The sequence below is a fragment of the Silurus aristotelis genome, assembly GCF_946808225.1.
Source record: "Silurus aristotelis genome assembly, chromosome: 24".
In the NCBI taxonomy this organism is placed as follows: Eukaryota; Metazoa; Chordata; class Actinopteri; order Siluriformes; family Siluridae; genus Silurus; species Silurus aristotelis.
The window spans coordinates 15630812-15657262 of NC_139597.1; the positions used below are offsets into that span (position 1 = coordinate 15630812).

Sequence of the window (26451 nt, forward strand, 5' to 3'; positions counted from 1 at the left end):
TTCAGATTTAATTTTCTTTTTAAGTGTCATTATCGTTTATTGTGTGTAGCCTGACCAAAAAACATAAATTTCATCTATATAAATTTCAATTGGTCAACTGGTTCCACTCTCTCTAATTACAAGGAAGTCATGCTTCAAGTCTCTTCTCTGTTCTAGCACTGAGGTGGTGTTTTCTATATTTCATGCTGTTCTTTCATCCATCCACAAAATCAAATCCTCTTAGCCACGCCTGAGGACCCCTCATCCACTCTCAAATTCGCTGATGGTTACCCCTCTAAGACATTTATACCCTCTCCCCTTACACTCCTTCTCTGGGGTCGTACACCCTAACGACTCCCCTAACTCCTAACACCCCCACACACCTTGTCTCTTAATGAAGCGATCCAAGAAGCGGATTCTTGACCCTGGAGCATACAAATTTGTGGAATCCTGCCAACTTCCCTCAGACTGAAGAAACTGCTCGGATGAGTAGTGAAACATTTCAATCTAACCAGCTAGAAGTGACATGACAACCTTTAGATAACCCAACCTGAATCACTGAGGATCTTCGCAGACACAGTTCCACTTGATGTAGAAAAACAACTGGGTCATTTGCAGTCTTCAAATAAGACCTACCTCCTCCAAAGATTCTTTAATCATCATTAAAAACCATCAAAGCAGGCGTCTGTCAAATGGCGTAAATGTGAATGAACACACCCCTCGTACAAATGCTGGGTTTCAGAAGGTGAAGAATGAAATCTAAATAAATAAATGTCTTTCTAAACCTTTTGAGTTTTATAGCAGCTCACACTTTTTTTAATCTTAGTCCCACTTATTCAAGACTCACATAAACAAGTGGGGTCACTTAGTTCACTGACGTTTTGCAGCAGCTCGTGCTTGTTTTGACCTATGTGTTAGAAGAGAAGAGACCTCAGATTGGCCACTCTGTACATCAATCAAGTGGCAAGTGCCATAGAGATAGGCAGATAGATGATAAACGTATTTTATAACAAATTTCTATCTATGTATTGGCACCTGTTTTATAGTGTCCAACAAAATGCAAGTGAAAAACAAATAGGAAGAGAGGTGGTAGCTCGGAGGGTAAGACTCTGGGGTACTGGTTGGGAGTTGAAGCCCCAGTATTGCCAAGCTGCCACTTTTGGGCTCTTGAGTTCCAGGAGTTCTGTATCATGGCTGACCTTGTGCTCTGACCCCAGCTTCCTAACATCCCTGGGATATGCGAAGATAAAATTTCTGTCTGCAATTGTACATGTGACAAGTAAAAAGCCACTTTACCTTTAAATAGAAAAAAGACCAAATTTACACTGTGTCTGTTTTTAAAGCTCCTTTTGCATGAAATACAGAACTCATTGTCTACGTTTACAAATGTTTCCATCAGAACTGTCCAAATAGTACAGCAGAGCACATGAGCAGTGGCGTAGAGGGAGTGCGTCATCGCATGAGCGTCGAGGAGCAAATGGAGCGGATTCGGCGGCACCAGCAGGGAGCGCTGCGAGAGAGAAGGAGGGAAGATGGTTCTCTGTCCCGCAGTCTTTCCTTCACCAAAGACACCCCTCATTACTACACCCTGCAGGTAGCAACATCACCTGGATACTCCTTTATACACTGCAAAATTATGTGTTTCTGTATTAAACCCTCCCGCGGTGCTGGATTTAAGTTGAAATTCTATCATTTTGCATAGAACTAAGTGTAATATTGTGATTTTTAGTGATGTTATGGGGCTTCGTTAGTGTTTTTTGGGCAATTCTGATAGTTTGTGTCGCATGCTGGCATTTATTATAGATGGAAACTGTTTGTTGCATTATAATGGTTTTATAGGGACGTACTTTCAGACATTGTTGGAACAACCTTCCATTTAGCCATTTAATGCCATTAGCCTTAATGTTCATTCCCCCCCCTCTTTCTCTCTCTCTCTCTCTTCCTCTTTCTCTCTCTCTCTCTCTCTCTCTCTCTCTCTCTCTCTCTCTCTCTCTCTCTCTCCCTGTGTATTAGATGAGCACAAAAAGAAGGGAGCTGTCAGTTGGAGACTCAAATCAGATCAAAGCCACTTTGTTCAAAGAGAACTGCAAAGCAGTGGAGGTAACACGACAAGAGCTGAGACAGCAGAAGGCTTCCTTGTGTTTAAATGATTCTCTCGCTCCTTCAGTCTGAGCCCATAGCACCCTGTGATCTTTTCTTTTTCCTCTTCTAACAGCAGGAGCAGGGGGATCGGCTGTCAGAGTCAGTGTTCGGTGAAAAGGTCTCTGAATCCAGCAGAAGCCTAGAGAAACGTAAACCCCTGGGCACTGAGGGCAGGTGTGTGTGTGTGTGTGTGGGTGTGTGGTGACCCTGAATAGTTGTCCACCAAATACAATCGAATCTTCACAGAGCTGTTATGAAACGAGGATTGTGCTATTTTGGTTATATGGGGGTGCTCAATGTCTGATTTCACATCGAACTACAGGTCTTCTTCCAATAATTGAATATACAAACTATTCTGATAATTTTGTGAATAGAAATGTGAGCGATTTTAGTTTTACTTTTCATGATCCTTGACCAACCCAGGAGCATCTTGACAGCAGGGATTTAAATATTAAACAATGTCTGGAATATTGTGTAAAGGTAGAATACTGTTTTAATATATTCTAATTTCATTCTACAAATGAATTTTTGATAGTTTTTCAGTGGATCTGTACGCTGTTCTCAGAGCGCACTTATGCTCCACCCACACCCACGCTGTACGATCTGACTCTCAGTGGACTGTAGGAAAGACTTGACAGATGTGATTAAACTGTGCAAATCTTTAGTCAAGGACACTGTTTAACTGTACTGTAAATGTGTGTTGTTTGTTAGTGTACAGACTGCAGTAATGGTACGAGTCGGCACCGAGGAAAATGACGATGATGAATCTCTCTCTGTACAAAGTCATGATCACATAATCAAGGAGTCCTACAACCTGACGTCCTCCAAACACAGCACGACGGTTTCAGGTGAGAGGAAGCGCTCAGATTGAAGCACGCTGGCATTTTAATAACTAATGGATGAACTAATTGCTGTAGTATAAGAGGAATAAAACACCTTTTTTTTTTAACATATCATCTGCCAAACTCTGGTGTTTTATTCCGTACTTATTTCACTGCTAAATTGTATGTATATGTTTTTCTTTCTGACCATCAGCGTGTTTTTGTGTAATGCAGTCATAATATTTACCTTTATGGTGCCTGTTTATGGTCTTGTTTTGTCGGATGGTTTGCAGTGAACAGCATTTCCAGTTCGCCTCAGTCTCCGAGCTCCTCTCCTCTTCCTTCCTCCCCTCCTCACCTCCCTGATGGTTCCCACTTCATGTGTGTGTAGTGGAGAGAAAAAAAAAGTACAGTAAGGGTTTATTATCCTGTTATAATTCATCTATAACTATTCATAACTGAACATTCCTGAGTGGAATAGTGCACAGTGTTATTTTCCCAAAATCTAAGACGCATTCTGAAGGAAAAAATACAGCGTTTAATTAACTGATGTACTAATCATATAGCAAAACTTATAAAATGGGGGGGGGGGGGTAAAATGGTATATTTCTGTTTAATAACACTGTGTGTATGTAAAGGTCATGTACAAATAAATTTTTTATCATGTACTAATGAATAAAGACTAAAGTCATTAATGTAACAAGCTACATGATGTAACAAGCTGCATGATGTAACAGGCTACATGATGTTATATGATGTAACAAGCTACATGATGTAACAAGCTGCATGATGTAACAGGCTACATAATGTAACATGATGTAACAGGCTACATGATGTAACAAGCTGCATTATGTAACAGGCTACATGATGTAACATGATGTAACACGCTGCATGATGTAACAAGCTGCATGATGTAACATGATGTAACAAGCTGCATGATGTAACAAGCTGCATGATGTAACAAGCTGCATGATGTAACATGATGTAACAAGCTGCATGATGTAACAAGCTAGCCAGATTTAAGCAAATTCTTGCAGTTTTCTGTTCGATGTTTTGATTCTAAAGTTCACACAATCCTGGGAGAAAAACACAACTTGTGTACCACATCTGTCATCTAGCAGCAATGAGCAGGGTTTCATGGTTAAACCCAATAACGAAAATGTATAATACAGTAAATCAAAGGAATAATGAAGTCAGATATTTGGGAAGCGACACGATTCCTGTAGTTCACCACACTCACTTTATTTGACGGATATGAAGCAGTGGAGATGTGGAGACTTTCGGGTTGTAATTCAAGCGGCTTGAGAAAAGTATTGCATTCAATGCATAATCATTATATATCAAACAGCTGTCATTTTTACAGACTCAGAAGTAATAGAACACTCGACTGAACATGGATTCATGACCAGCTGTGACCTGTTTTATTTTTATTTCATGACAAAGTAGAAGGCAGTTGTTTTCAAATGTTGAATTTGCATTTGGTTCATGGGAACTTTCATTGGTTAACGCAATAGTTTTATTAAAGCGCTTGAATGAATCCAGGAAGTGTTCACTGCAATCACGTGTTATTGCTTCATTTAAAATGCATTGTAGTGGTGTACAGAGACGTACAAAAATTGTCATTGTTCCTGTTTACCTTCTCTTTAAATCTTATCCTTTTATTTATATATAAATAATAAATATAAATAATATCTATTTATCTTTAACTAAAGCAAATTCAATTACCGTATTTTCCAGACTATAAGCCGCTACTTTTTTCCCACGCTTTGAACCCCGAGGCTTAAACAACAAAGCGGCTACTTTATGGATTTTTCCTGTTTTCCCGGTTTCACAAACTTCAAGACAAAAAACTGAGCCTCATAACATTAGACCAATGAAATTGCTGAATGGGTTCAGGTGAACCAATTAAATTTTTTATATTAAATCAGATGCGCTCCCACTGAATCAGCCTGCACCACATCATAAATATGGACTGTCAACAGGAAATGCGAATCATTCCTCACGCTGAAAACAACCGGGCATGAAAACACACTTCACCTGTGTTCTGAGCTGCACGGCATCAGGAGAAAAGCTTCACCCATGGTAAACTCTCGAGAGAAATAGTTGTAAAAGGAAGGAGGAAGACAGTGAACAATGACTTTCTTGGTCGGCTACTGTTAGATACAAGCCGTGTAACAGACACTGTCAAGTTCATTAGTTTCAGTGTAGACACCTGCGGCTTATAGACAGGTGTGGCGTATTTATGTTCAAAATAAAAATCTTTGTCAAATTCAGTGCATGCGGCTTATATTTGGGTGCGCTTAATAGTCCGGAAATTACGGTAAGCAATATTTAGGACATTTAAGTCTTTCAGAATAAAATCACTTCTTTCAATCATTTTCAGTACAATTTATTGAAGAATTAAGATCAGGCTGGTTATTATAATTATATTATAAATATATTATACCTGGTATGGATAAAACAGCATTTTCAGCTAATGTGACACCTCGTTGTTTGTGCTCCCAGGCGGCTTCAGCTACATCCCTAAACGCTGACACATGAAGGTGGTCCTGAAGGAGAACCAAAAACGCAGCCTTGTAGAGCAGCGAGAGGCCACACCGACAACCCAGTCGCCGTTCATGCCATCGCTCTATTTAACCAACTGCCACAGAAGAATTAGACAAACAGGTTACCTTAGAGTTAATAATGTTATTATTTATGATATTTTCATGTTTTATTGTGTTTATTATGATCGCAAGTTTTATTCTGTGTTCGAATAGGCATTTTTTTTTATAAAAGGATAAACGCAGTGCTGTGAGAAAGGTCTACTGATTTACAGATTTATTATTCAGAGCAGCCACGTTCGCTTCAGTGGGGGGAAAGTGGGTTAGAGCTCCATCCTCTCTCACATACACACCCACAGGCTCGTTACTTCAGATAGCCAGGAGTTATGCACAGGATCTGCTTTTTATTTTTTTTTTATTTTTTTTTTTTTTAAAGTCTGACTCGTTTACCGTGAGAACACAGTTTTAGCATTCATATCTTTTGCACTGTATAACACCTCACAACTTTTTTTAAAAACGTAGTAACGTGTGGATATTATCTGTACAGAACGCGTTCAGTGTGAATGAGCTCATTAAAAGCACTGCTGTACCACTGCAGATGAAGATTCCACAATTTTAGCTTTGTAAAGAAAGTTTAGTCTGTGATTTCCCCAACAGAACATTCATGAACATTCATTTTATATTTCTATGGCTGAGATATATTTAACTAAAGTATTAAAGAGAGTATTATCAAACAGATTTGGTTTAGTGTGGTCTCTGTCCATGTCGGGGTCCAGATCTAGAGAAGTATAGCACATGTAAAGCTAAAAAAGCAATAACCAGGGTTTCGGTGTTAACTTTATTGTAGAAGATGTAAAGATCATATTGTATATAATGTACACCGTACGATAAAATTATAAGAGCTTATCTAAGGAGTCAATATGCAAATCTCATCTGTTTTATATCATGTGAAATAAATGTTGTTATAAAAGATGTCTGTAATGTCTTTTTATTCTTAATATTTATTTAACCGGCTCTGTATTAACCTGGTAGTGATGATGTCACAAGAAGGAAATCGGTATCGGGTATAAATTCACTGGACAGCAGGGATCCTACCAGCCAATGTCCAACCAGTTTACACACAAATAGTGAAGGTCACAGGAATTTGGACTTTATCTGGAGCTTGCTAGTGCTCATCATTGGGATTGGGAAGATTTTAGCCTGTAATGGTGTCATTAAATCTCATTACTTTCACAGATATTTATTATGCACTATTATTGCTCACTTATTTGTTTGTAATAACATTTTACCTGAATCTTAAGTCAAAAAGATATATTTTGCTTTTACCACGACAATCATTTGTAAAGAACAGCTGCTAAACATACTACTTAAGGTAGTGCTACATTTGACAAAGAATTATCTGTCCTTTATCGAGCAGAGCCTGCATTACACCAGACATGATTTTTAGTGCCACCTGCTGGACTTCCTAGTCATGTCCTGTAGGTCTATTAGAATCCATATACTTTATGTATAACCACAAAGTCCTCACAAAATGGATGTCAATTTACTGCCAATTTGGCCCTTCAGAGAAACTGGAGGTAAAAGCTACTAACGTTCCAAACATTTCATGGGTTGGTGAGTAAATAGCGGATGTGCTAGCTCAGCGTTTAAGGCCCTGGGTTGCTGATCGGAAGGTCATGGGTTCGAGGCCCTGGCATCCCCAAGCTGCCGCTCCTGAAACCCTTGAGCAGAGCCCTTAACCCTCTGTGTTCCAGGGGTGCTGTAGCATGGTTAACTTTACATAGCTTTCTGCATTGCTGGGATATGTGAAGAAATAACAGTTTCCCTGTGGGATCATAAAAATATTCTAAAATAACAATAATAATAAAAAGCAGTCCATGATGTGGCAGCTACATAGTGCACATTTCTGGTGTTAATTGAACTAGGGGTTAGTAATAAAAAAAACAATAATACAATTTATTGTTGCATAAACAGTTTCTATCTTATCTCCATTATTCAAGCAAATGTTTTTACTTTCATTTAAAAAAAAGTACCCCTTGGAATAACAAAGGTAAACAATATATTTGGATTGATTTTCCAGGATAGTTCTGGTCCCCATGGCCTGCACAAAGCCAGCAATTACTTCATGGTCAATATTTGGTGGAGCCCAAATCACCACCCAAATGTTGTAAAAAGGTTGTAACTCGTAATTCCCGACTTTCAAACAGGAAACCTTTTTAAAGAAACACTTGGAATTCCTACTTCAATAGTCAGCTCAGGCAATGACGTCAAACCAACATGGCTGCTCCCATCACAAACACTACAGCAATCAAGATTGTAGCAAAGTTTAGTGCTTTGAAACTTTCTAAACTTCTGGCAACATGGTTTGCCACCACCTTCCTTCTATAGAATTGTAATTTAATGTGTCATCATTTGTTTTTCATGTTTTGGTATTATTTTAACTTTTAGGGTTCGAGTTTTTTTTGTACTCTATTATTATTATTATTATTATTATTATTATTATTATTATTATTATTATTTAATTTTGTTGTTGTTCTGTTTGGCTTTATTGTTACGTGTGTTTAACAGTGAAATGATGACGATACCTGTATGTTATTTAAAAGATTAATAAACTAAAGGGAAAAAACTTTAGCAATCTTCCATTAAAATGTGTGGTACTGTATAAACACTCACTTTATAAATCTGCATCACAACAAAGACTCTACATTTCAGTCTTCTGGTGTAGACAAAAAAATTGGACAAACTGGAATACAGTGGAAATGGTGTATAATTAGCGTTTTATTATATGCATTATATTTATTTACTACAAGTTTATCCTTATCTAATATATTTTGTCATATGTTCCTTTATGTTTTCTTGTTTTCTTTTTTATTTATAGTCTTTTTTTTATCTAATGCACAATTTTCTGAGCAGCCGATCAGGTTTACATTTCAGTGCAAGTTGTATTCTGTATATAACTTTATATGTGAAAAATAAGAATCTTGTATCTTTATTTCTATGAGGATGTAATGATCCCGGGTCATTGTTCTTCATGATTCATTATTAATGCAGTTATTTTAATTACAAGAAATCTTGCAGAAGGATCATTTACATTTTAGTAATCTGTGAATCAGACAGTGTTTTAAACCAGACCCACTATTGCGCTCTGTTTTATTTGTATTGCGCTCTGGTTTATTTTGCACCATAAGCGCCGCCATGTTAGTGACGTCACCAAACAGTTTTTCCGAGTACATGAATTACGAGTCGGAGTACAGATAGAAAGGGTAATAATACATTGTTCAGATAGTTGATTTATTGTCCCAAAACATTTCGTTATAAGTATTTCTGAAATAAACGTTTTGAGAATATCAACTGGAAATTGATTTATAATATAAAATATTGTTTTACTAAATAAGTTATTGAAATATGATTTAAAATTATATATATATATATATATAATATATATATAAAATGCAACAAACCAGTTTCTAAAGAGATACAGAACTGATTTTTGTGTGGAATGGAGGCTGAGACTGTTATACATATTTTTCCCCCGTATGTGTGTTACATTTTTTTTGGGTTGAGGTTTAATGTTTATTTTACAGTGTTGACTGGTTTTAAAATTGAGATAAGGAAAAGGGATATTTTTTACTTGGATAAAAAAAATAAGTTCTGAAGCCAGAAAGCTTCATAAAATCTAAACTCCTCCTTTTTGTTGTAACCATGTATATGTACCCTCTTTTTATTTTTTTATTTAAATGTCAGTATTATATTTACGATATTTTATTATAATATGAATGTAAAGTTTTTTTGTCTTACAATAAGTTAAAATAAGAATTACAATCTGAAAGCCAGCCACTGGAACGCCATCTTTCTTAACTGGGAAGTCGGATATCTTCGAGTTCCTGTTCTGTATTTTGCTGCACGTTTGACCGAGGCAGCGTTTAACCACCACGTGGAGGCACCGGAGCGCTACGTCATCGTGTAAGCTCCGCCCCTCATGTCCCTTTGCTGTGCGCTCGCCTGGTAGCGGCCCGACGACGAGTGATTTCCTTTCTCCTTCCTGTCCCCGAAACTTTCAGCACTGAGTTCCGTGACCCAATGTTAAAGTCCGGCATGGCTTCCGAGACATCCGAGCAGGACTCCCCGAACCCCGGCGACGAGCAGAAGGGCACGTCGAGCCCAGAGGCCCCGCGCGCTCCGGATCAGGAACCGGCTGAGAGCGAGGCTGTAAAGATGGACGAGAATGGCGAGGAGAAGACCACGGCTTCCGACGAGTCCGACGGAACCCCGTCCAACGACGAAGGACTGAGCGGAGACGGACAGGAGGAGAAGGAGATGGACACGGAGTCGGACGCGCCTGAGCTGAAACGCGCCGCGGCTGCGGAGAGCTCGGCCGACGTGACGGGGGAGCCGAGGCAAGAACAAAGGGAGGAGGAGAACGTGTCCTCTCCGCTCGACTGCGCCGTGAGGAAGCCCGAAGACAAATCGGGCACCGAGTTAAAGCGCAGGGCGAGTGTGGAGATCTCCTCCTCCGACGGAGAGCCGCTCAGCCGCATCGACTCCGAGGACAGGTCTGTACTTTACCCTGCTGTCACTTAACACACTTCCCCCGGTGTAACACACACACACACACACACACACACACACTGTTCTTCACTGCTGCACATCTCTGTAAAGTCCCCACCACCATGCATCATGACCTCCACCACCACCTGCTTACTTACCCCTGCTGTAGATCAGCACTGCCACGCGTGTTTATCATTAGTCTTTGTTTGTTTGTTTAGGGTCTTGTTTTTGTTTTTATTTTAGTGCATCTCTACATCCTTGGGGGTTCATCATAAAGGGGCCCAGAATGAAATGCCGGGTCTAAGTAGAAGAAACGATGTCACCGTGTAATAAACAAGATGGACTGGATACAGAATTAATTCCGAAAATAAAACCAGTAATTAGAAAGGGGACTTGAGACTGATCGGAAGGTTGCGAGTTCAATTCCCAGCTCGGCCAAGCTGTCACTGCTGGACCCTCGAGCAAGACCCTTTAATCATCACTGCTCTGTAATTAACTGTAAGTCACTCTGGATGAGGACATCTGCCAAAAGCAGTACATTCTGCTCTTCGGCACCTTTGGACCATCGAGTAGCTTGGCATTGTTGTTTGGCTGTCAGTTCTTTTACGCTTGCCATGTGGTTCAATTCATTTTTATTTGTATGTCGCTTTTAACTATGGAGATAGTCTCCTAATCGCTTTAATTCAATTTTAAAAAATGTGTGCGTTTGTTCCTTATAATTGTGGCAAGTCATTGGTGTCTGTGGGCAAGGAAGAACTCCCTGAGATGGCATGAAGAAGAAACCTTGAGAGGAAACCATCCTCATCTGGATGGTACCCAATTTCTATTACAGTTCTATCATTAAGTTGTGCAGTGATGGGCAATTAAATGCAACCTGTGGTCCTGAGTCATTGTAGTAGACTGTAGATTTTACAGTCCACATCCATCTTCAAAGTTCTTGAGTTTCTCAGTAATTTATTGGGTCTTTAGGCTGTTCATGCAGAACCGTCCCCAGCTGCACAGAGCGGTCTCCAAAAGAAGAAATCTCCATCTAGAGGTTCTGTGCCTGGTGTGACTCTCAGGATAGAGTGAAGGTGTGCATCAGTGACTTCCACAAATATGGACTTCCAACATGCAGTGGGTTTGAGCAGGTTATAGGCAGAGATAGGACATCGTTTTAGGAATAAGGCGTAGAAACTGATATAAGAGAAATATGATATTGCTGTGTATAATATATCAGAAGGCTGGAAGCGGCCTGGGGTCTGAGTTTAACACGTCTGTTTCCAAGTTTTTCACTGTAGTAGTCTGTACTGTACACTGTAGTTGGGACACTGTAGTCAATGTTGTTAGACACTGTATACATAGAAGCAGACTTTTGATTGTGTTGTATGAACAGTTTGTGCCAGCTCGGCGTTTTAAGGCAGTGTTGAACAGGCATTTAAATTTCCGGCAGTTTGAAGCTGCTCTTTAACTCATCAACCATTAATTAGAACTCGCAATGTGTTGAATCTACACAAAACTATTTATAAACATAACTACACACTGGGCTTGAGTTTTGATTGGGGTTTGAGTTGAATGTGATCTACTGCATTGTGACCTGTCACTAAGCTGTTATGATGTACTTCATGGCCAAATGTGCATGGACACCTGATTCTTCTCCACAATGCTACTTCATCGTTTTAATCACAAAATTATATCGAATGTCTTTGTATAGTGTTGCATTATAATTAATTTTTATTTGGAACTAAGAGACCCAAGCACTGATCCAGCATGATAATGAGCCATAAAGACATGGTGTGTTGAGGTTGAAGTGGAAGAACTTGTGTCCTTCACAGAGCCCTGAAAATCTCACTGGTTTAACTCGAGGCCTTCTCACCAACATCAGTCTGATCTCATCAATGCTTTTGTAGATGATCGAATATAGATTCCCACAGCCACACTCTAAGATCTAGTGGAAAGCCTTTCCAGAAGAGTGGAGTTTATTATAACAGCAATCACAGGGGGGTTTCAATCTGAAATTAGATGTTCAGCATTCAGACAGGGTCTGATGGCAAAGGGGGGGTACGCATACTTTGGGCCATACACATGTGTATGAGTATACAGTGTATCTCAAAATACAAAAAACTGCACCAAAAAGCACCATTTGGCTTCTACACCATCACATGATTGGTAGTTCTGAACCAACTTACACCTTTTTGCCACCCCTACTTATATTTTGAGCCATTTTGGAGAATTTACAAAACCTACTTTTGCTAGTTGTTTGTTGGATACTTCTCCTGCCTCTGGAACATTGGTGTTAAATGATTTCCAGAAGCTGCTCCTTAATATTTATGAGGAAGATGCTTTCTAAATAATGTGGACACCAAGTTCTCAGGAACTGTAAGACTGCTTGAGCTGAAATGTGATATCCTGCACCTGTGCACTCAATAATATCCTTCACATAGTGTCCCCCGAAGAGACCCTGTTCTCTGGATTCACTTGCATATGTAACATAATGAAGGTTTTTTTTTCACTCACTCCAAATGTAATTTGCATAGTGTACAAAACAAAACAATGTCTGTTGCATCTTTTGGAATGTGGTCTCAAATTCCTTATTCAGAAGTGGCTGTCTGTGAAAACGCTGATGAAACGCATGTCGGTGTAAAGGATATGGCCTCCGCTTGCTTATCAGTGTACAGATCACTGTATAGTTTTATATAATTCAGAAAAAAGGAGATGTTAGAAATTTGTAATGTTTTGGTTTAACATTAATTGACTACAGGCACATTACTGTCCATTCTTAAAATGTTTTTTTTCAGTCTTCATAAACAAAATAGTTGCTGTACCAAGCTGCATAAATGGACTGAAAAGATGGATATTATTAGTAGTAATAGTAACAGATCATTAAATTCTGAATAAACAGGTTTCTAGGTTTTCTTTCAGTGTCACAAACAGTGTTTTCTTTCACTACTTATCTATAATGATATAAAATTATATACTTATTTATATCGTTTTAGTTACTTAGTTACTGCAAATGACTAAAATCCTGATAAAAAATTAAAAATTGACAAATATATAATATATATGGTAATCAACATCTTTGTTAATTGTATAACATATTTAACTGTAGTGAATATTAAATTTGAAACATTTGTTTTGCGATATTGTGGTCACGATATCACATCGGTTAATAAGATGAAAATTACTTAGCTGTTACTACTGACGCTGAGATTTGCCTCAGTAGTAAATCCTTTATTAAATGCTTGATGCTTTTTATATGAATTGATTTCCTGTTCTAAAGCCAGGGTATATGATTTTTAACGGATTGGTACCACAGTTTTATTGGTTTAAGTCCAAGAAAACTTGCAGAGTTTAAGCGATCTGTATAAACCGTGACCCGTGTAGCGTTTGTAAACCCTGTGGGTGGTTTTGGTGATGGGAAGCTTCTGGAACTCTTCTATTCCTCTGTTAAAACATGAGTGAATAAAAGCATGACAGAGGCACAGCCTCCTCTAAAAGCCTATTCTCCTTTTCATGTGGCTTTATTCTTCCTGTTGGCATTGTTTTTGTCTTAGAGAGGGGCAAGAAGGCACGTTTCACAGTGGTGCAGCCCGCCCATTTTTCCCTCACAACTGTTGCTAACCCACAACCCACTCCCTTTATCACCGAAGCTGCTAGCAGTGCTTTTCTCTGCTATGCCAACTTTCATAAATGCCAGCCTTTGGTTTGCAAATTTGAAAAAACTATGATAATTGGACATTCGGTGTAACCCAGATGAGGATGGGTTCTGTTTTGAGTCTGGTTTTTCTCAAGGCTTTTTCCTCATACCACCTCAGGGAGTTTTTCGACTGAATTGAATTAATTATTGATCCTGTGAACCACCCCACATTCTGCAGCAGGTTCCCAAATCTCCTTAGGACGGGGGGGGTCGTCTTTTGCGGATGCCGCGTGTGGTGTAAATGTCCGTGATAGAGGGGAGAGAGACTCTAATGATCCTCTCAGCCATCCTTACGATCCTCTGTAGGGTCTTGCGATTCAAGACCGTGCAGTTCCCAAACCAGGCAGTGATGCACCTTCTCAGGATGCTCTTGATGGTCCCTCGGTAGAACATGGTCAGGAAGTTGAGACGCTGCTGGGCTTTCTTGCTGATGGAGCTGGTGTTGAGTGACCAGGTGAAGGTCTCCGCTAGATGAGCCCCAAGGAATTTGGTGCTCTTGACGATCTCCACGGAGGATCCATTAATGATCAGTAGAGAATGGCCGCTCTGTGCTCTTCTAAAGTCATCAACAATCTCTTAGGTTTTGTGAACGTTCAGAGACAGGTTGTTGGCTCTACACCAGGCTAGTTAGCTGTTGCACTTCCTCTCTGTATATTGACTCGTCATTCTTGCTGATGAGACCCACCACAGTCGTGTCATCTGCAAATTTAATGATGTGGGTTGAGCTGTGCATTGCTACACAGTCGCAAGTCAGCAGAGTGAACAGCAGTGGACTGAGCACACAGCCCTGAGGGGCCTGTTCTCAGTTCGTCTGTTCTCAGTGTGTTGGTGCTGTATATGCTGTTCCCGATCTAGGACTGACTGGGGGGTCTCTCAGTCAGGAAGTCCAAGATCCAGTTGCAGATGGAGGTGTTCAGGCCCAGTAGGTTCAGGTGCTGAGTTATGATTGTGTTCAATGCTAACCTGCAGTTGCATTCGTACGTATGTGTCCTTATTGTCCAGGTGGGTGATGGCCAAATGGAGGGTCATGGAGATGGCATTTTCCATGGAACGGTTTGGACGATACTCAAACTGCATGGGGTCCAGTGAGGGTGGTTAGCTGAGTCTTGATGTGCTTCATGACCAGCCTCTCAAAGCACTTCATTGCGATGGGTGTGAGTGCGACGGAACGATAGTCATTGCGGCAGGAGACTGTAGACTTCTTTCGCACAGGGACGATGGTTGTTGTCTTGAAGCACGTAGGAACAAGGCGCTGCTCAGGGAGATGTTGAAAATGTCAGTGAAGACATCGGCTAGCTGTTCTGCACATTCCCTGAGCACTTTGCCAGAAATGTTGTCTCCTGCAGACTTTCATGTGTTAGGGTTGTGAGGTAGGGTTATCGAGATTGATGAGGGGTGATCTAGAGTGCTGGATATGAATGGAACAACGGATAAACACTGGTACTCCAAACAGCAGAAAGCTTGGAAAGTAGTTTCCAAGTAACTACAGTTCTGCTTTTTTCTTCCAAGGACATAACTGCAGGAGGGAACTAAGGCCACACTGTCATGTTCAATCATTTCCCATAAGTTGTTCATCCACACTGAAACGTCTAAAACGATTGCACGCCTGTACTACACGTAAGCAAAGCCTAAACTGCTTCATTTCCGCCTGCTGTTTATTTACTAAATAAGTAAAAATGCGTCAACGGTTTTGAAAGTCTCTGTTTTCACAGTCCATACTGCAATGTGAAAACACGTTTTTAAATGTATTCACTTTAGAGTTTTTGTTGACTGAAAGCGGGGTCTCGTGTGGAAGGAAAGCCAAAATGGAGAGAAAATTATGCATTTAAAAAAAAAAAATTATTAGTGTGGACATGATGCTACATGCAGCAGAGCAGTGGTCAAAACAATCATTCATACAAATTGTTTGGGTTTGTCATTTTATTGCTTTATACATCATTTGCACAGAATTAAGAAAATCTCAAATCATGTTTCTTGTCCCTAAATTGTTGCTATGTGACACAAATGCAACATAAACTGGAGGTCTGTGTTCGTAGTTAGTGTGAACTCGTCTAATTCATCTAAACACTAACATACACCTGCTTTTCTGATTGTGTAAGTCTCTGTATATATTTTTTTTTAGTATCAGCAGCACCCTGATGGACATGGAGAGCACAGCGTCCAGTGGACGCTCCACACCGGCCATGATGAACGGCCACGGGGGAGCAGCTCCAGCATCTACCAAAGGTTCATCATATCCCTGCTGTTGGGATCAGTGCCCTCTGCTCTTCACCAGTAGCCCAGACCTGGCAGAACACATCCGCTCAGTCCACGTGGATGGTCAGCGTGGAGGGGTCAGTAACAATTTACAATCCTGATTTTTCTTAGTCTTTCTTAAATTAAAAATTATAGTTCATGTTTCTTTAATGCTATCTCTGCTAGGCTAGCTTTCTTTTTACCGTTTACTGCGTCTTTTATCCTTTACATTGCCCACATGCTTCAGCTTTTTTTACAGTTGTATGCAAAAGTTTAGGAATTCCTGAAAATGTCCATGATTTTCATTTATAAATATTTGGGTGTTTGGATCAGCAATTTCATTTTGATCTATCAAATAACTGAAGGACACAATAATATTTCAGTAGTGAAATAAGGTTTATTGGATTAACAGAAAATGCGCAATATGCATTAAAACGAAATTAGGTGCATACATTTGGGCACACCAACAGAAAAATCACATCAATATTTAGTAGAGCCTCCCTTAGCAGAAATAACAGCCTCTAGATGCTTCCTATAGCCTGTAATGAGTGTCTGGATACTGGATGAATGTATTTTGGACCATATTTTGGACAAAACATCTCCAGTTCAGTTAGGTTTGATGGTTGGTGAGCATGGACAGCCCGCTTCAAATCACCCCACAGATGTTCAATGACATTCAGGTCTGGGGACTGGGATGGCCATTCCAGAACATTATACTTGTTCCTCTGCATAAATGCCCAAGTAGATTTTTAACAGTGTTTTGGGTTGTTGTCTTGTTGAAATATCCATCCATATTGAGTGGAATCCATGCGACCCTCAACTTTAACCAGATTGCCAGTACCGGCACTGGCCACACAGCCCCACAGCATGATGGAACCTCGCTCAAATTTTACTGTGGGTAGCAAGTGTTTTTCTTGAAACGCTGTGTGTTTTGCCACCATGCATAATGCCCCTTGTTATGACCAAATAACTCAATCTTTGTTTCATCGGTCCACAGCACCTTATTCTAAAATAAAGCTGGCTTGTCCAAATGTGCGTTTGCATACCTCAAGCGACTCCGTTTGTGGCGTGTGTGCAGAATTGCACAATTGGCCACCTCAAATACCTTTTCTAATGATGGGATGCACCTGTTCAAGGCTTAATGAGCTCACCAAACTAATTGTGTGTTCCAATTAATCAGTGCTTAGTAGTTACAGGTATTCAAATCAACAAAATGACAAGGGTGCCCAAATGTATGCACCTGTCTAATTTCGTTTTGATGCATATTGCACATTTTCTGTTAATCCAATAAACCTTAAAACCTAAAAGTTGTCTAAAGTCTTAATATTATTATTTATAACTGCTTATTTCAAATACATGCTTTACTGGGATTGAGGATGTTCCAAAAATAAAATCAGGTCCACTGTAAATGTGTTCATATTCAGACCAAGTTGATTTAAAAATACTATTACTGTACATTTGTGGTTTTGTTTTTTTTGCATTTCCTTGTTTCATACTTGTTTGTTTCTTTTATTTGTTTTCACCTAAAAAAGTGAGCTTGATTTATAGATAGTAAGGCCGTCACTACGAGGGCCTGACCCATATACCAGTAGGCCGTTATTAATGTCCATCTGCTGTACTGGCATTGGAACTCGGCCAGGAAATAACAGCTGATGTTAAATATTACATGGGAAAATAATCTTTTATTGTTGGTGTAGCAAAAATATATATTTCCATATAAAATAGTACTGAACCTTTTTTTTTTTTTTTTTTACAAAAAAAGTACTGTATCATGAAAATGTGATAAATGCTATAAACAGTTAAATTTAAAATAAAAAGAATGAAGAAAAAAAACAGCACATGGCATCAGTGATTTGCCTCTAGAGGTCGATCTCGTACTGTATAATGCAACCCGGAAAACCTATTGGTATAGATTTTTGCAGGTCGTTCCAGATATCAGTGCCGATTAATCGACAAAACCAATTAATCGGTTGACCTCTAAAAAATATAGAAATTTAAATCTGTATGTAATATGTAAAGCTGTAAATTTGGAAAGTTGCACTTAAGGGCAAATAAATAAGTGTCACATTTAGAGACATTTTCCCTATAGTGTTCTTGCAACTCTGTAGCCACACTTTTTTTACAGCTGGTCACTGGGATGCAACACAGTGTTTTAGATGTTACTATGCTCACAATATCTCTAGTGATGTCATGATACACTTATCAATCTTTATATATAGATAATATATTGCCACGTTGAATATATTCTATATACTAAATGTGTGTATGGGTGTGTTTTTTTGTTTGTTTTTGTTTTTTGTGGTAGGTGTTTGTGTGTCTGTGGAAGGGCTGTAAGGTGTACAACACACCCTCCACCAGCCAGAGCTGGCTACAGAGACACATGCTTTCCCACAGTGGTGATAAACCTTTCAAGGTATGACTTTGTTCTGTGGATTATTTAATGCAGTAACATTACACAGCTTGCTATAATCTACAAAGCCAAAACATGTGTACATCAAGAGGCTCACTCTTTTACACGTCCTCAAATACTGTCTGTGTTATTTCATGCTTTCGTCTGGTTTTATTTACTTGTTCTTTTTCAGTGTGTAGTGGGTGGATGCAATGCCACTTTTGCCTCGCAGGGAGGACTAGCACGTCACGTACCCACCCACTTCAGCTCACAGAACTCATCCAAACTGTCCAGCCAGGCCAAGCTGAAGGAGGAGTCGCCCTCTAAAGCTGGCATGAGCAAACGGAGGAAACTAAAGAACAAATGCAGGAGATCGTTGCGTATGTATCAGGGTCTTGGTGCTGGTTTGTCTGTTATGTGTTTTATCTTTAATGTTCCTCTTTTATGTTCCTCATTTCGAACTCAACCCGCCTGTTCCAGCTCGGCCACACGACTTCTTTGACGCACAAACGATGGATGCCATCCGTCATCGTGCCATCTGTCTCAATTTAGCAACCCACATTGAGAGCCAGGGCAAGGGCCACAGCGTGGTGTTTCACAGCACGGTGAGTGCGCAGTACATTCATCCATGCATTCATCCATCCCTAAAGTCTGTATTTGTTATACATGAAACGAGGCAGAAAGGTGCCAGTGGGATGAATGCTCTTAATCACACCTCTCAGCAGCTTCACGTCGCCTTTGCTGCTCTCGACAGTTTGCTTTGTGTCAGATTTGTTCCGTTCAGCTGGTGAGTGGCCTGTTCTGAGAGAGTGGTTCGAACCTGAATTGACCCAACTGAAAGAAGTGAACCAGAAATGACTTTTATGGATTACAGGCAGCATTTTTGTTGTTGCAAGTGAGCCACAGAGCATAGAATGAACCAAAGGACAGGGCTATATTGCTGTAGAAGTGCCGTGTTAAGGATATTGGGATATATATGGACTGCCAAATAAATAAAAAATTTTTTTAAAGATAACCGATTAATCAACTAATAGCTTTTTAAATCGACACTGAATGATCTAAAATAAAAAATTAAATACTGCATGTAAAATAGTAATGGACTTTTATTACAAAAATAAAACAGTAACAGAAAAGTACTGCATCATAAAAATGTGCTAAATGAAATAAATATAATTATTGATTTTATATAATGCAATTAAGTATTAATAATAATTCATAAATATAAAATAGCGCTCTCCTTTCACCAAACAAACAGCACGTGGTGTCAGTGATTCGCCTCTAGAGGGAGCGCTCGTGCTGTATAATGACAGCAGACCTACTCAGCCACTCCAGCAACACACTCAAGCTGGAAAAATTTTTCCAACAGTTTCAGCAATCTTTTTATTATTAAGAGAAAACAAAATTCAAAACTACATGGCCCTGTGTGAAAAAGTGTTTGCCCCCTAAACCTAATAACTGTTTGGGACACCCTTAGCAGCAACAACTACAATCAAGCGTTTGCGAACTTGCAGTGAGTCTGTTACATCGCTGTGGAGGAATTTGTGCATCTATGCAGAATTGTTGTAATTCAGACACATTGGAGGGTTTTCGAGCATGAACCGCCTTTTTAAGGTCATGCCACAGCATTTAAATAGGATTCAGGTCAGGACTTTGACTAGGCCACTCCAAAGTCTTCATTTTGGTTTTCTTTAGCCAGTCAGAGGTGGACTTGCTGGTGTGTTTTGGATCATTGTCTTGCTGCCGAACCCAAGTTCGTTTCAGCTTAAGGTCACGAACAGATGGCCGGACATGCTCCTTCAGGATTTTTTTGGGTAAACAGCAGAATTCATGGTTTTATTTATCACAGCAAGTCTTCCAGGTACTGAAGCAGCAAAACAGCCCCAGACCATCACACTACCACCACCATATTTTACTGTTGCTATGATGATCTTTTTCTGATATGCGGTGTTACTTTTACGCCAGACGTAATGGGACACACACCTTCCAAAAAAGTTAAACTTTTGTCTCGTCAGTGCACAGAGTATTTTTTCCAAAAGCCTTGGGGATCACCAAGATGTTTTCTGGCAAAACTGAGATGAACCTTTATGACCTTAAGTGAGGCCTGCAGTTCTTTGAATGTTGTTGTGGGGTCTTTTGTGACCTCTTGGATGAGTCATTGCTGTGCTCCTGGGGTAATTTTGGTCAGCCGGCCACTCCTGGGAAGGTAGCGTTTGAGGATCTTTTGGTCTACTTCACTTTGTCAGGCAGGTCCTGTTTAAGAGATTTCTTGATTGTGAACAGGTGTGGCAGTAATCAGACCTGGGTGTGGCGAGAGAAATAGAACTCAGGTGTGATAAACCACAGTTTTAACAGGGTAGCAAACACGTTCACACAGGGCCATGTAGTTTTGGAATTCGTTTTCTTTCATAAATAAAAAACTTAATTTAAAAACTGCATTTTGTGTTCACTTGTGTTATATTTTACTAATATTTAAATTAGTTTGATGATCTGAAACATTAAAGTGTGACAAACATGCAAAAAAAAAAAGTAATCAGGAAGGGGGCAAAAACTTTCACACCACTGTATCTGCAGTAGTGAGGAAGGTACTCTATGTTCCAGACCTTCGTACCAGACCAAACAGTGCTGTGCTTTTTTTTATTGTTGCAAATTTAATGTTGTGATTGTAGTGAGTAAATCTTTGTTGGAGAAGTGCTATGTAGGCTGATAGTCAGATCTTTTGAAACAAAGCTTCAATAGTTGGCGTTATAGGAATTAAAGGGAACCATCAAAAAAAAAAAAAAAAAAAAAAAGATGTAAACAGAAAGTCTTTTTTCCTGTACAAAAGTACATAATCCCAGCACTGGAACTTTCTGCTACTTTCTGCTTACCCACTCAATATCGCTCACAAGCTTTCATGAATATCCTCAGCTCTATTAAACGCCAAAAACATGCTGTTTGTATTGAATCAATAGGTCATTGCAAGACGGAAGGAGGATTCAGGGAAGGTGAAGGTGCTGCTCCACTGGACTCCAGAGGACATGTGAGTACAGAGCAGTCTATCAGTCTCGGCAGGTGAACAGAAAATCACCTCTCTTCCACCTCTACTAATGAACACGTCATTTTGTACACTTTCATGGATTAAGATCACACGGCCTTGATGGGGTTTTTTTTGCACTGGTATCACGTTCGGATCATTACTATCTGACTGATTAAAACATGTCTGATCTCAGCTCTGATGGCAGTGTAGAGGTAGACGAAGAGAGTTTCATAGGTTTAGTTATTGTTCATTCTAATTTACATTCGTAAAACATTGAGGAAGTGCTTCTGTCTGTTTCTCCCTCAGACTGCCAGACTCATGGGTGAGTGAGAGTGACCGGCCACAGATGAAAACTAAAGTGGTACATCTCTCACAGCTGCCTCAGGACACAGCTGTGCTTCTGGACCCCAACATCTACAGGTTAGTTGCACAGTAGAGTTTTTCCAGATCATTTATTCCATATTAACAGTCTTTGAGAAAGTAACCGTGTGTAGGTACACAGAAGATAAACAAACTAGTAGGAATGTAACACTATGGTGTCAAATTGATTTGGTTGCTTCAAATCTCTTAAATTGGACACTGTATTGCCAAAGGTTTGCGAGCATCTGATCATAACTATGGTGAGCATCTCATTCCACATTTAGTCCCAATTTGCTCTGCTAATTCCTTCACCACAAGGGTGTTAGTAAAGTACTGATGTAGGTGAGGTGAGAAAGCCTGTGTTCACATTCATTCCAAATGTGTTCACTAGGGTTGAGATCAGAGCTCTGTAGATCTTAAACTCCAAACCATGCTGGAACAGGTTTGGGTTTTCAAGTTTAAGTTAACACAATTTTACTATACCACATCCAAACACGTCCCTACAGTTTGGAGAAGAATTACATATGGCAGGAAAGCTCAGGTGTCCCAATAGCTGGAGGATCTGTGCTGCTCTGTGTCTGGGAAAAGTATGTACCAGTGGCTCGGTGGAAGAAAAACACATTTTTTTTTTTTTTTTTTTTGTACCAAAATATGGTAGAAATGTGGTTTTATTTTGTAGCTCAGTAAGGCAGCTCTCTGGTCAGGTTGAAGCAAAACACTGTTTAGATAATGCTAATGAAATTGGTGTTTGTTCTGTTTACATGGTTGCCAGGTTTCCGGATTTATTCTTTGTTTATTTCAGAAATGTCTTACAAATCAGAAAAGTGCACCACTATTCTCTGAGAAGACTGAAGAAGCAGTAGATAGTCAGTCTTTCAGTCTTAATATTTTCCCTATTGCAAAACATTGTGGGCTGGTTTCATGGGGGTTTTTTGTTTGTCTTACCTTCTTATTTAAGTAAAGGGACCACGTGATTCAGTTGGATCCTGATGCACTCTGTAATTTACAATAATCCACAATTCTCCCAGTGTTTTATATTTGCTTTGGTTGCAAAATATGATCAATCCAAACTCCACAGTAATGTAGACATTCATTTGCACCCCTTTATACACACACAAAGTGTAAAAGCACTGCTTCATTCAGATTGCTTTGCCTTGCTGGTTCAGGTCAGGCTGCTGCAGTAATGAAGAACAGCCTTAAGATCCATGAAGTTACTGAGCAACTCAAGAGCTTTGAAGATTGATTTAGACTGTAATTAATATAAACAGTGTGCTATAATTTCTTAGGATCTGCATTCACTGAACAGTTATGAAACTAATGAACATTTGGTGCCACCCAGATGAGGATGGGTTCCCTTTAGAGTCTGGTTCCTCTCAAGGTTTCTTCCCCATACCATCTCAGATGGTAGAGTTTTTCCTTGTACAATAAATATAAGGAACAAAGTTAGACTTTCCACCTTTACTTACTTTAACTCTGTAAAGCTGCTTTGGGACAAAGTTCATCAGTAAAAGCGCTCTACAAATAAAGCTGAATGGAATTGAACACAGGACTCAGAAACCCAACTAGTGCTACAGAGATCTCAGTTGTATAAATGAGAAGATTGTAAGTTGCTTCAGCCAAGTGAACCTCTGAATGTTGGGTTGGCATCAGTGATTTGCCTCTAGGGGGCATTTTTGCACTGTATAATGCTACCAGGAAAAAATATCTGTATGGATTATCTGGAAATAGTTCCAGCAATCACCTATCTGTGCCAATTATTTATTAAAACCAATAAATCTGTCGATCCCAAATGTTTTAAAGTTGAAGTTTTTAAATCTACTGATGCTGATCGCCCAGAGAAATCTGAAAAAGCCTTTTTTAAATTTTGTTTAGTGTTGAACTCATGACCTTGTATACCTAAGATTAAATGTGTTCTTCTCCCCTCCTAATTGTGAATCTGTTTGTTTTCAGGATGTTTTTCTAGAAGCACCATTGCCTGCTGATGTTTTCAAACTCAAGTGGACTTGTGGATCTCTAGAGGCAGGAGTTCAAATTCTTCTTACTGTTCTATTTTATTTTTATTTTATTTTTTTTTTATGCCCAGAATTTTAAACATGTTTTCAGTCTTTGAAGAGGAAGAAATTGCACAATATCAGACTCTGACTGGTGCTAGACTTTTAAAATGCTTTGGTTTTTTTTCTTAATACCACTATTGAGTTCAAGTTGAATTGCTCTCCCTTTGTCCACAGCTTTCCTCACTAGCTTTATAGAGATCGTATAGATGTATTTGTTGAGAAAGTGCCCATGTAAATATGCCTGGAGATTTGTAATATATTTTTGTACTGAAGAATTTTACTGTACTGTAGATACCTGTAATATTCCACCAACTTCAGGAAATATTACTGCACAGAGAGAGAGAGAGCGGGATTAGTTAATTTGCTTGGAACGCTATGAAAGTTCCAACACATTTTGAAATGAAAGAATAGATGTAGTGACCCCTTTCTCACTGCAGCGTTAGCCGAGTACTGCTCCAGTGTGCGTTACAGTAGATGAGGATGATGTTAATGTTCATGTGTGCGCTCTTTCATAGTGACCTTACTCTAGTTATATACGAGCCAAGGTTCCTAAAGACATTCTAATGAAATGGTGCTACAGTAAACACTAGCATTTTAGACTTGCATAGAACAGGTTTTTTTGATCGATAACGATCGTGCTCTGTAGTGTAATGGAGTAACTCCACCCCATGTACTGCTGGATCCCAACTCTGTCTTTGTAGTAAAAACAGAAAGCAATGCAGAATCCTCGTCTGTCTTTATTTTTTTTTCTGTGTGTATCTTTATTCAAGCAAGCACATCCACACGCACATGTCCACACTCAGTCACACTCCCACTGTCTGGTCTATAACAATGATGAATCATGTCATTTAAAGTTCCTGCTGTATACAGCAAGCAGCAAACGATGTTCAGGAGTAAAACTCTGTCTGTCTTTAAACAGTACTTCTCTCTTATCACTTTTAGTGGTGTTCGAGTCAACCCATAACATATTTGCATTTATTTTTTTTTACCTACCACCCTGCTTTATTAATACATTTATCCCAGTGTTTAACTAACGCCCGGAAAGATTCGGCATAGAAAGATTTGTCAATATGCATGAACCCTCCTAGGACAGCCTGCTTCACCTCGTCATCAGGAAACCACCACGACCAGGATTGCCATAGATGGATGTACGGCCTTCTTTGAAATGTTCACACCATTCAAATGTCTTACTGCGGCTAAATGTTTATCACCACACGCTGTTCCATGCACGCAGCTATTTGGATTACGGGTCTCTGGACCACCCCACGACATGTGCAACGGACGCACTAGCCATTTCCTACTGCGTGTAGTACCACCATGCTAGCATCCATTTTTATACCTGCAAAATTACTTTACTTACTCGACACATTTTTCCACTAAACACTTAAAAAGGAGTGAAGGGTAAACTGGGAAATCTCGACTGGGCTGGTTTGTGGGAGTTGGTAGCTCAGTGGTTAAGGTGTTGGATTCTGGATTGAAGGGTCACAAGTTCAAATCCCACCGCCACCAATCTGTCACTGCTCGGCTTTTGAAGAAAGACCTTAACCCTCGACTGCTTCATTGTAAGTTGCTCTGGAACACCTAGAACCACCACGTTAAGCTCAGCCTGCTAAAATGATACAGGACAGCAATTGGAATGAACTGGTTTGCATTTAAGTCCCTTTAATTAACAGATCTGTAAAGAAGGGACATTCCCTTTTGAGGCTGGTTCTTCTTTTGAGGTTTCGTCCTCATGCCATCTCAGGGAGTTTTTTATTTATTTATAGGGAATTACCTTATAATCTCTCTCTGTGAAGCTGCTTTGGGACCATGTCCAAATGTTAAATGTCCAATGCTAAATGCGCTCTACATATAAAACGAAATTGAATTGAACATGAAATATTTGAAAAAATACGTCTTATATTCACCTCATACCCTTCAGAGTGCCACTGACCTGCATATATTTCTCCACCGTACATTTCATTTCAGAGCTTCACTCATCCACCACATGTATTTCAATATTTAAAAAGTTCTCTAATATTTTCTATGCTGAGAACTTCCTGAAAGAGCAAAACTCATAAACTAAACTAAACGTATAACCTACTATCTCTGTAAAGCTGCTTTGCAACGATGTCCATTGTTAAACGCGCTCTACAACTAAAACAGAATTGAACTGAATTATGCTGAACGATGTCTACCCCTTCAGATATACGTACCAGGTTCCACAGACTCTAAGACTCTTAAATAGTGGAACATGGACCCTTCTAACACATTTTATTCCTGTCTAAACAACAATAATCTGGTTTCCCCCTGGTCAGGATCAGGTGCATTTAGAGCAGAGAAACCAGCATGTGTTTGATGTGGGAGGAAACAGACACCAGCTAAAGCTGCAAAACTGCAGAACTCAATCACCCACACACACACAGTCCTTTCTATTCTGTTGCTATAAACCTGAAATCGATCGATCTATCTATCTATCTCTCAATTTTCAATTTATATTTAAGTGTGCTTTATTGACATGACAACAATTCTACATTTGTAGTGCAAAAGCAATTGCAGCTGGGTTCCATACAAATATTGCAAAAAATAAAAATGACATGTTTTCAAAGGAGACAGTAAGATGAATTTAGTTAAGAATTTAATAAAAGAAAAATTGTGAAAAATAGTGAAACATTGTGAAATATAGTGTATAATACAAGTATAAAATAC

The 26451-nt window shown here is 39.4% G+C and overlaps 2 protein-coding genes across 27 annotated transcripts in view; both read left to right on the forward strand.

The window, feature by feature from the left end:
• Positions 1 to 6455, forward strand: part of plekha5 (pleckstrin homology domain containing, family A member 5) — a 125663-nt gene extending 119208 nt beyond the window's left edge. For 17 of the 26 annotated variants that reach the window (XM_083528256.1, XM_083528279.1, XM_083528280.1 and 14 more), the window contains 6 exons: positions 1379 to 1573; positions 1993 to 2079; positions 2195 to 2295; positions 2833 to 2969; positions 3236 to 3349; positions 5448 to 6455. In XM_083528256.1, the coding sequence (XP_083384382.1) occupies positions 1379 to 1573; positions 1993 to 2079; positions 2195 to 2295; positions 2833 to 2969; positions 3236 to 3333 (618 nt within the window). In that variant the 3' untranslated portion in view covers positions 3334 to 3349; positions 5448 to 6455. Of the gene's footprint in view, positions 1 to 1378; positions 1574 to 1992; positions 2080 to 2194; positions 2296 to 2832; positions 2970 to 3235; positions 3355 to 5447 lie in introns of all 26 variants that reach the window. The other 9 variants (XM_083528267.1, XM_083528283.1, XM_083528260.1 and 6 more) reach the window with 3 other exon arrangements.
• Positions 6456 to 9326: 2871 nt separating this feature from the next.
• Positions 9327 to 24487, forward strand: aebp2 (AE binding protein 2). Its single transcript, XM_083528598.1, has 8 exons — positions 9327 to 10038; positions 15832 to 16042; positions 18250 to 18357; positions 18527 to 18713; positions 18814 to 18938; positions 21285 to 21352; positions 21656 to 21769; positions 23660 to 24487. Exons 1-8 carry the CDS (start codon positions 9566 to 9568, stop codon positions 23670 to 23672), a joined length of 1299 nt encoding a protein of 432 aa, XP_083384724.1. The 5' UTR covers positions 9327 to 9565; the 3' UTR covers positions 23673 to 24487.
• Positions 24488 to 26451: the final 1964 nt, after the last annotated feature.